This window comes from Halichondria panicea, chromosome 5 (genome assembly GCF_963675165.1).
Source record: "Halichondria panicea chromosome 5, odHalPani1.1, whole genome shotgun sequence".
Classification (NCBI taxonomy): domain Eukaryota; kingdom Metazoa; phylum Porifera; class Demospongiae; order Suberitida; family Halichondriidae; genus Halichondria; species Halichondria panicea.
The window spans coordinates 6,191,791-6,202,955 of record NC_087381.1 but is presented as its reverse complement, the minus strand read 5'-3'; the positions used below and the strand labels follow the sequence as shown (position 1 = coordinate 6,202,955).

General features: G+C 40.9%; 1 protein-coding gene across 6 annotated transcripts; it reads right to left on the bottom strand.

Moving 5' to 3' along the window:
* Positions 1-23: 23 nt before the first annotated feature.
* LOC135335934 (disintegrin and metalloproteinase domain-containing protein 10-like) lies at positions 24-10,256 on the bottom strand. Of its 6 annotated transcripts, none has more exons than XM_064531648.1 (16): positions 10,096-10,256; positions 9,661-9,793; positions 7,884-8,008; positions 6,989-7,088; positions 5,798-6,095; positions 4,799-5,072; positions 4,120-4,283; positions 3,751-3,901; positions 2,940-3,108; positions 2,587-2,694; positions 1,691-1,790; positions 1,293-1,342; positions 1,142-1,229; positions 751-986; positions 426-620; positions 24-265 (listed from the first exon to the last, which is right to left on the bottom strand). In XM_064531648.1, the coding sequence occupies exons 1-16, from the start codon at positions 10,151-10,153 to the stop codon at positions 172-174; spliced, it is 2,343 nt and encodes a 780-aa protein (XP_064387718.1). In that variant the 5' UTR covers positions 10,154-10,256; the 3' UTR covers positions 24-171. The 6 variants fall into 6 exon arrangements, with proteins under 6 accessions (XP_064387718.1, XP_064387719.1, XP_064387720.1 ...); XM_064531649.1 differs by having other exon boundaries at positions 24-262; XM_064531650.1 differs by having other exon boundaries at positions 483-620.
* Between the last annotated feature and the right edge of the window lie 909 nt (positions 10,257-11,165).

Sequence of the window (11,165 nt, the reverse complement as noted above, 5' to 3'; positions counted from 1 at the left end):
CGATCCCTCACAAAGACAATTAATTTGATATACGTAAAATTATTAAAAATTATTATGAGGAGAAACTTTGAAACTAAATCAGTTCATTCTACACCACTAGTGTTTACAGTTGATATTCTCTGTATAATTCTATTCAGCTAGCTATAAGACTATAAATTATACAATCTAACTTTAGCTGTCAACATGCGTGGGGACTGTCACAGGCCCATAAGCATCAAAGGGTGTTAATTCAAGCTTCATCTCTGAAGTATCCTCAGATCTCCTGCTATAGAGGGTTGAGGGTTTCCAGTCAAGTTAGCCTCTTTAAATACACAGATGTAATCATATTCATGGTGGGAAAGCTCACCCGACAATTTCAGGCTTCATGCATGCATAATAATTATATAGGTATAATTATGACATCATATAATTACTGATGAACTCACACATCTGGTGGTTTACTTTCATTGATACCCAAGGCCTTTGATTTACACTTCCGATACCTCAGAGCAACCAGCAGAATGACGGCCACCGATAGAGCAAGTAGAAGAGCCAATGATCCAACCACAATGCCAATCACAGCACTGGTACTTAAGTTGCTGGTTTGATTGCAGGCACCATCCTCGTTCACTGTCATGCAGCTGTGTGTGTGCATGTGGGGGGGGGAGGGTACTCCTAATTTTACAACACTCGTACTATATTAACAGAGTGGGATATTGTAAATATAGATAGCAGTATACATACAGAGATCGGCAATGATAATTAACTTACGTATTGAAGAAATCGCAGTATCCAGTGAAATTGACACAAGGAAAGCCCATTTGTTTATTGGCGCCCATTCCTCCCGGGAGGTCAGCGGCACGGCCTTGAATATCTTCTGCCGCCATATTGAGTGTCGAGGTGCAATTACCATCGGGGAAACGGCAACAGACATGACACGCTTGCTCTACAGCACTGCACTCACAGTCGGGTAGCCCCAGGACAACACAGTACGTCCCTGTACAGAACTGTGGGAATGGACAATTAATAATATTGTCAGCTATTGTAGGAAACAAAGACAGATTGCACGAAAGCTTTGCGCAAAATGGAATCCTTCCATGCAGACATTCAGTCAGTGTGTGGACTAGTAGTACCTCACAAACTTATTGGAACTGCTTACAACCTCAAGGATAGCTTCAGTTGCAATTGTGGTACAGAGACTTGCAAAATCTTCTTTTCTAGACCAATTTCCCCCATTTACGCAAAATGCTCTATTGGAAAATAATCAGTTTGTATTGATGGTAAGAATTCAATCTTGTTACGTAACGATTCACCTTTGTCCGACACCCCACCCCCTCTGCTCAGGAGCGACCATCTCTCTACCCTGTATAACGAGCAGCTTTCTAGTCCCCAATCAACTTTAGCAATGGAAAATAACCTCCCAGAACGGGCATACACACCCAGAATTAGCAGAAAATGATTGCTGAGATAGCATTATTTTTGTACAATCGTGAAAACCTAGCTGTAGCTTGGTCCCTACAGCCTTTTCAAAGCTATTCGATTCCAATGGTGTCCGTTTTATGGATCGAGGTTCTACTATTGATTGGCTTGACAGATAACATAATTATAATGAACATGCACATGCATGTACATAAAACATTAATGCTTACATTTTGAACGTTATGAACCAAATTGAAATTAATGCAGCAACTGTACACAACAATTAACTCACTCCATTGTCACAGATGGCCTCTCCATTCATACACAGTCGGTAGCTGAGGCCGGGTTCATTGGTGAGGGGGTCGGGGGCAGGACATGATGCGTTAGTCCCAGTACGCAAGGGGTTAAGGATGAAATAGTCTCACACTTTTGTGTACATGTCAACTAAGCAACGAAACTATCCCCATAATAATATACACACAGAAATAGGTTAATTAGTTGGAAATGTGCTACATCAATTCATGTGAAATTGTCAATAAAGCATTATATAACTCTAAGCAGACAAAGTTTGTATAACTACCGTAACTATAATTATCTTCTAATTTATCGGACAGGCAAAAAATAAAGGAAATTTATTGTCCTGGTATAATTAGAACAGATTTTTATAGAGCATGCAAAGCGTCCGGAATAATTAGGACAAGCAAGCAGCTGCATTCGAGCTAGCTAAGTTTAATAGAACAGTGTGCGACTGAATAGTTGCACTAGCTATCTAAAACTAGCTATACGGCTCAAAGCTATCTTCTAAGTATTGCTTGCCGTCTATATGAATGTATTAAACTCAACTTTTAAAGATATTGTCCGGATATTTAGTAATATTAAAGCACTGGAGTGTCCGTTGTATTAGAACACGAAAATTGCCCAAAAGAGTGTCTGCATGGGGTATAATTAGTGTCCGATAAATTAGAAGATATATATAATATATATAAAAGTCCATGCACCCAACCGTATTTCCACTGTGATTTTTCCCCTGATATTGTACTAGGTATAATCTTTTTATTTATAAATATTGTGGTATGTGGCAGACCACATCAATAGCATTTGGAGCACGATATCTTCAGTGCATGCAGCTGAGAATAAATAGAGATCTGATTGATTGTGATTTAATATAGCTTTAAAATGAGAGGATATCTGCATGTCTGAGAAGCTGCGCAGTCTGTTTCCATGGAGCATGTCATGTTAGCAGCCGCCTCTACGAACATACACGTGGATGCATTGCAGCAGGGTCCTTGCTGGGGACTGTGTGTGGATGGTGTGGGTGGGTAGGTGTGGGTGGGTGAGTGTGTGTATGTGGGTAGGTAAGTGTGTAGATGGTGTGGGTGGGTGGGAAGGTACGTGGATGGTAAATACATAAAAAAGTATGACTAGTTATTACAAGTGTCCTGTTTATCGAGATATCGAGTAATTAATATAATTGAATATGCGCTCGTTCCACTACTGCAGTACATAATTAAGAATATTCAGAGGGCCTCTATATTATGTACCTACACTCGACGTTCATATTCAGTAGACAAGAAGTGCCATTACAGCACGGGTTGTCAGTGCAGATACCGTCACTATTCACTAGGGGACCACAATCACATTGTTCCCCCTCCTCCTCATCCAGGAGATTGTTGCCACACAGACTGTCTGCTGGAACAAAGCAACCGCTTCCTGTGTGAGTGGGTGGAGGAGGGAGTGTGTGGGTGTGTGTGCATGGGGGGTGCATGTGGAGATAGGGTGTGGGTGTGTGGTTGTAGATGTGGGGGACGGAGGGTGCATGTGGTTGTGGATGTGGGGGTATAGGTGCGGCTGAGGAGGTTGGAGATCATGCATGCATGTGTGTAGAAAGATAATGTGCTAAATATCACCAAGTCAGCATAATTTACATTTGCAGTCACAGCCAAGTTGTATTCACTGGAATTTTGATTGCTTTCGAATGCTCAATTATTTCCGGTATAGCTTCCTCTGTTCCATTCTTAGGAAACATCAATTCTATAAGTATACAACTGCTCACACATGCATTTGTGGTAATCTACTCTCTCTAGACTGGATGAACTGGATGCACTGCTATAGGACTATTGCTCTTTGCATAATTATGATCTCAAATCCTTCAACTTCGTCTGGACATGACTATATATGTGGGGGGGGGGTGAGGTATGGTATGTGTGTTGTGTGTGTGTGGGGGGGTATTTTCTATACTCACTCGCAAAATTTAACAGAGTGACTAAAATTACAGACCCGCAGCTATATACTATAGCCCTCCCTTTATACTGTACTAATGCTTCCATGGCCCCTGCCCTCCCGTGCACTCACTGGAGCTCTGCCCACGATCACGAATGACTGCCAGCATCTCAGCTCGACTGCGTGGAGAGAATAGATTGTTGTTGGGTTGACTTCCGTCTGAGGAGAAGGCATCCATTATGTACAGTCCGCCAGCGTCAGGGGGGTCCGCACGGGGGTCATGCTGTTTGGGGGGTGGAGGTAATATTGGGTGCAATGTGGATGGATGAGAATGAGGTCATCTCTACGGCTCAGCAAAAATAAAATTACATGGTACGTATAATGCACATAATACACAATTATACCATCAGGCCATAATTTAAAACTAACACATGTACATCTAAAGTTCTACAAACACACACATACGTGCATGTTACACTGTACATATGCCACATAACGCACTGTTGAGCCGAAGTTGTGTCCTGCCTGGTGAGCGAAGGTGAGAGCAGAGATGGGAGAAGGAATGCGAGCGTTGTAGTTTAAGATGGTCACAATCCCAGTATTGAGGGTCAGGGACTGGGTCACACCATCTCCAGAGAAGGTCTGAATGTTCTCACAGATACCACCTAAACAATGTGTGTGTGTGTGTGTGCATGTGAGAGAGGGTGTGAGTTCATGTGTGAGTGGGTGTGTTGGAGGTTATACAACAAGGTGTCATTACTTTGGGGAGGAATCGTGTCCACTGACAGTTTGTGTTGCTAGCTCCAATGGAATGCTCACCTAAAATTAATCTTATATGGTTTGCATCAGATCTGATGTTTTATACGATATAGCACAAAAGCTAGTGCTACCAATGCTACCAGTGGCATGTGCTACCCCACACAATGCTTTATGCAATGCTACCAGCGCTATACTAATGCTACGGCCGCTAGTATTCAACATTAATGTATACTGCATGATCTAATGGGATTTTGGTTACCAGCAGACAACTCGATCTGGAGCGTTTATATATAGTTTTTATTAATCGTATAGCGCTGGTAGCGCTGGTAGCATTGGTGCACTATAGACCTATTATTAACAACAACCAAATTTTTTTATCACACACATGCACACACACACACACACACACACACTGTCACACCTACTGCATTGACTCCAGGCTGTGGTGCCACATACGCCAATCCTACAACACCATCATCGAAATCACGACTAGTGAACCGATAACTCAGACAGTACTGCGACCAATCAGCAGTGGAGTGCTCGTTGAGAAATGCTTGTACACCAATATCCTGGTTATCATAGAAAGAGCCACTAGCGGGAGGAGTGTTCTCGACCTCCATACCAAGAAGACCAAAATGAATGCCGTCAGCCAACCCGTCACTGTCAAAGTCGGTACGCTCAAAAATTCTGCTACCCTGCAATGTTACAACGGTACTACGTTACTATACAGTACGTATTATAAGATTGTCATTTAGATCCCACTTTTCATTGGTTATAACTAGAACTACATCATTAATATAAATTCTCTGCTATAAACACACCACTAGGAATTGAAGTACATGCATGTGCATATTATTATATTTATAGCAATGACAGGTTTCTATCTATATATTATTTGGATTTCTTTACGCATACATAGTTTAAAAGTCCAAGGAACACTATATATTCTTACAAATTACTGCTACTAGGGCTGTCCCAATTATTCTAGAAGAATTATAGGTGAGGCTAAATAATAGGTAGAGTCAGAGGTTTAAAAGGTCATAGAGGTCAATAATATAACGTGAGTGCAGTACACATGCCAGTCGTTTAGTTTTATATGGCTGCTATATGTCATTTATATTGTATAGATAGTCTGGGGGCCAGACCTTTTCTCATGCAGAGGGGGAAGGGGGAAGAGAGAAGAGCTCAATCTAAATAGCTAATCTTAGCTCTGTAGATTTTGCCCCCGAGCTATTAGGTCTGGCCCCAGACTAAGATCTATTTATGGTTCATGTTCATGTTGGCTTTTAAATGAGAATAATGGGTAATTATCTGGGAATAATAGGAAGAAAAATTGAGAAATTCTAATAAGAAAATTTTTTTGAATAATTGGGACAGCCCTACCTCACACACACACCCTCACTCATCACACACCCCTTACCGTCAATATAATAGTTGACATTACGCCCAGTGGATTGTCTCCAGCTGCTTCCAAAGCAGCCACAAATTTATAATCAGCAATCGCATACAGCCAACATCTAACCAGAGTGGAATCGAACCTTGTCTGGCGTTTCTGAAGTCTTGCTGACTCAGCACTACGGATGACCAAGTCTTGCAATTGTAGGAGCTCCCTGCGTATGGCTTCATTGGAGGAGCCACAGGTTGCCCCGGCAACAGTGGAGAGGTCGAGATCGGAGTGCCGATAAATAACACTGTGGTGACTTGCATCTCGAAGATATCTGTGAGAAATAGAGTGTGTTATTCATGTACACATAATAATGTACTGTTGGAAGTCTATCAATGGGTCTTCTTGTCAAGTACCTACCCTACTTGTATCTGTTTAACGTCTCTCTATGCATGTGCACTCATAATTGGAAACATCTTGTACGCTGTTTCATACACGGCCTGGCTTCTTTTAGTTGCCGAATTGCTTATTGGGCTTTACCTGGGATCATACTTGACCCTTAGTTATAGTTATTCTATAGACAGCAGTATTGAGTATAGCCACCTACAGCAAGAGAACAACAAGACTACTCACAGTGAAAGAGAGAGCTCTAAGATGCGTGACTTACTGTTTGGAATAGAAGGAATAGGACGTGGAATCGGATTTTTCGTACAAGTTTTAATAAAGTCTTAGGCCGCAATTGAACGCTATTTTTCATCCCTTCCGTTTTTTCGTGAAAAGTCGGCCTGGGATAATAATTATAGGGGCTACAAAAGTGCACCGTATAATTAAGAGAGAGTGGGAGAGATTGGGGAATAATGTGAGCATATAGGTTATAGCCTTCTAAATAAAGATCCACTGCGGATCTAGTAAATTAAAGAGCGGATTGTTCAAGATGGTAGATTATGGTATATGTAAGTATACTAAAGAGGAGGAGGGTTCTGTAGTTCTGATCCGCCTATGCACCAATAAAAGGACACTGGATTAAAATTATACGTACTGTAACATCTCTCTACATGCATGTTCATGCAATGTACATTTACTTTACAACTACGCAAAATATACGTACCGGTATATATAGTTGTACATATAACCTACGAATAAATTAAAGGCCAGCCTTTCAGGAACATTTAGAGTTTTCAACACATGATTGCATAGGCTAACGTAGTGCCCCACCCTCTTCCTTACCTGCGCGAGGGTTCAATATGGTACATCTCCTCATCGGCAATAATCGTTCCGTCAAACACCTCGTGAGCCAGGTTGCCATAGACACGAACAGAAGAGTTATCTGCATTGACATGTATTCAATCATAATTATGTTATATATATGGTTTCTAGTCAAGTATTTGTTATTACCACATACTGTATATAGCGAGGCTATTTCGATTGCAAAATGTGAATATTTGGTAATCGAAAGACATGCAAAAAAAAGTGAGCAAGCTAGCGCATGAGAAATGCAATCAGGCGAATGCATGGGAATTATAAGCGCATACTAATAGAGATATCGTATAGCGGGTAATTTTCGGTGGACAAAATATTCGTGGTTCAGCAATATTGAGACATTTCGTGGATAATATTTTCATGGTTGGAGCTTGCACTGCAGGTAAAGGTAGGCAAGGTCGCTTCATTCGTAGGTAAAATATTCGTGGTCAGACCATCAACCACGAAAACCACGAATATTTTGCCCCACGAAAATTATCTTCTATACGGTAGATCAACCATGACACTGTACATACACTATACATATACAGAAAGTGTGGTTCCTACATAAAAAAAAACATAAGCCCATTATATAGATGCACTGTCCCAAGGGTGGTCGGATTAACGAGAGTCTAATGTATTCGTACAGCTCAGAATAGTGATACAGAACCTTGCACAAAATACAATTCAGATTAATGTTCTAAAATACAAAATGTCCACTATACGAAAATATCCCACTATAATAAATTATCTCTCAATTCAGAGTTTTGTTACTGTTAATGGTAGGTGTGTCTTTTAATGGGCTAAAATACACTGCCAACATTTTTTTAATCCTTCGATTGCTTACTTCCTGAACCATTAACCCTTATGTCTCTACACTTACTTTGATCAATGCCGCTGTACAGATGGATTTTGGCCAATTGACTGCTTGATTTCTGTCCGTCAATGGTCAGGGTGAAGTTGTTGTGAAAGAAACGGGTCTCAGGTTTCAACAGCAGGTTGAAATGTCTAAAAACATAGAGAGATAAAATTGTTATACCAAAATTTATATTCAGTAGGTTTAGTGTGAAATGTGTTTATATAAGTGCTAACGTAGTCTCGTCTTCACGCCCATTTCCTCTCTTTTTTAATTTCTCGATCGAGAGGATCGACAAATGGCGCATGCATCCTTCACATGCAGGCCTCCTCTTCAGTAGAAGGCCTGCATATCCCTTTACCGTTCAGCCGCACACAATCTGGAAAATCTGGAACAGTTCCATCACTTTAGTTTGCATCTGAGCCCAACCCACCAAATTAGCTTGATGTTATCTCCGCCCCAAATGAAGTGGCTAATGGCTTGTAGAGATGGGCGTGGGTCAATGGCTGTGCACAAACTAACCATCGATTTTATGCCTTGCTGCTGCCTCGATGGAAGTATGTGTGGCCTTTAAAAGCTGCACTCTGGTCAACTAAGCTGCTTAGCAAGCATGTAGACTATTGTAGAGCTTGTGTCCACTTGTGAAGTGCCTGTGTACACAAATGGCTTGCTGCTTCCTCTTCGAAAATATTCTATGGCTACCAAGATAGTCCAGAGGGTCTACCAATGGATACTACTCAGTCCTACATGCTGTATAGCTTGTTTTAAACCTTTTTTTTTTTTAAGTGTCCTAATTGAACAGCTCAGCAGAACATCAAAGGATAATCGCATTCATGATACTATCCAATCTGCCACAGAATCCAATATCATGCAACATTCACAAGTTGATAGCACGCTCCCTCCCAGATTGTTGTTGTAAAAATTACAACATTTTGACCGGTAAAGGGATATGCTACTAACTGTTTGTGCATGCGCAAAATACCCTATACCCTGTAAAATTTACCAGAAAATTGACATTTTTAGAAAATAACCTGAATGAATGAATCATGTCTCGGTGGAGGAGTCAAAGCTTTATGGCAATGAGCAATATTATAAAAATGGACAATAATTATTGTATAGACCCATTGCAGTGACGTAATTAATAACGATGTCATTGGAATGTCAGCCATTTTGAGGTACCAGTAACAGACTTTTACACAATGAACACGATTTGGCTAGTATTTAGCACCAAAAAGATACCCTTTGTAGAAGGTTATATATATCTTCGAAACAAGACCAAGGTGGCAAGAAGTACCTGAACAAGCTAGATATTATTATTGGGCTAGATCCTTCAAAATGCGGCTGAAAACAAGGAGTGAAAAGATGGCTCTGTACTAGTGGAAATGTGCACATTGCAATGACATAGAGTTGTTTTCAAGTTTATATGTGTTAGCTATATTTAGCTATTATGATTCGTGACATGTGTGTGCAAGTATGAAGTGAATTTAAAATTCGATGAAAAATTACAGGAACAGCAAAACTGCAGAAAATACACAAGCCATTCTCCATGTCTCAGGCTGCTCAGCTCTAATTCTTTGTCTCTTTGGCTTGGGATGGCACTTGGGAGTCAGTAGAAGTTCTTGTCTTTATCCCTACTACTAAGATTTCCACAATATATAAGTACAAAAATCACTATTTTTACATGTAAACTGCACACATCTGTTTTGATGTGGTACCCCAAACTGGCGGCTATCATTGAAATATCAAAGCGTGACGTTATAACCACACCCACTGCAATGGGTCTATATACACCATTTCCGCTCACCTTCCAAAGGCAGTGAACTGTAGTTGTAGAGACCTCTCCCCCACCATACTGCGTCTCACTCTGTGATGGTTCCATAGCAACGACTCGCTGTCGTAGATGAGAGGCTCGTAGTGACGAATAAAATTGCTCAGGACTGTGTTACGCATGTGTGCATGTACATGCATGGGGGGAATTGCTAATAATATTCTTGCTATCACAACAATTTTTATAGCATTTAAATAAAGTATACAGTCCTCTCTCTACGTATCTAGCTATACCCTAAGTAGATCTATTTCTGCTATTTCTGCAAATGAGAGTAAAATCGCAAAAATTAGTATAATTATACTTGCAAATAATTGTCACAAAAATGTCACCTTAATTAAGATTACATGTAGACTGGTGCATAATTATAATAATTATCATGCATCACTTTAGATCTACACTGTGAAGTCTCACCCTCTCCTTGGACGATCCCCAGGAGAAGAGCGACGCATAAGGGACTGTATAACTTCATATCGTGTAGAACCACACTCTTAGCTAGTCTATCCAATGATCAGACAGTGCTGCAGATTGAGAACGCTCAGGCCTGATTATGAACCTAGCGTTCAATTAGAGAACATTCGGGGCAGTGTGCCTTCCGATTCCATACACAGGGCTGAGAACAGTCGGGGTGGTGTGCCTTCGGAAGTTCCCGACCATGCACACATGGCTTCTATTGTAGATAGAAACCATACTAGTCTACTCCTGCCCTCATTATATCTGACCTGCGAGACCTGTCAAGAGCTAGAACTATAGCAATGCATCCTGCTGCCCACTACTGCATGGCCTGCACAGAATGAGAGTTGTTGTGAACTTGAGCTTGCATGAGCATGCAACTGTGCCACAGTGGACTAGATCTAGTTAATTATAACTAGCCACATGCAGTGGACTAGTTTATATAGATGGAATGCAATAGATCTAACTACTTTGTTTGCCTTGAAGCCATTTGCTGCATATAGGCTCATGCAAGTCCGGCTATTCACACTCGTGTCCCATAATTTATTAGTATAGAGAGTGCTGTATGATGAGTGTGACTGTCTCAAACCTAACCATCTATAAAAACATAGATAAAAGAGAATTTTCCACCATGCCATATACAGAACTCACCACAGTGCATTATGTATTGGCACCATTTCCTTGGATCTCAGAGGTCAAAAGGAATCAAATACCATACATTAATGCATGCATGACTTCTGTGTATTTATATAGGCTAGGTGGAATGACCCGTATGTATACATGCAGCGATGTGAGCTCTGCGACCAAATGCCAACAAACACATCACCAACTTCAGAACCCTGACACCAGCACCACAGAGCATTGCCATTACCATAATCTGCCATGTGTATATAAGAGACCATGCACGCAGACTCTTTTGAAGATACTATTATAATAATGCATGGTAATGCATGTGTCATTGATGTAGTCAGTGGTACTTGCTCTCTGAAGTATGCAGTCACCTCGATATACCAGCCATTTGGTTTGGCACG

Excerpts from the sequence above, each read along its gene's own strand:
- LOC135335934 (XM_064531648.1), bottom strand. The coding sequence starts at position 10,153 with ATGAAGTTATACAGTCCCTTATGCGTCGCTCTTCTCCTGGGGATCGTC. Across the intron at positions 7,089-7,883 it reads GTACAGCGGCATTGATCAAA|ATAACTCTTCTGTTCGTGTC; the intron begins GTAAGTGTAGAG and ends ATGTCAATGCAG. Across the intron at positions 6,096-6,988 it reads CATATTGAACCCTCGCGCAG|ATATCTTCGAGATGCAAGTC; the intron begins GTAAGGAAGAGG and ends TATTTCTCACAG.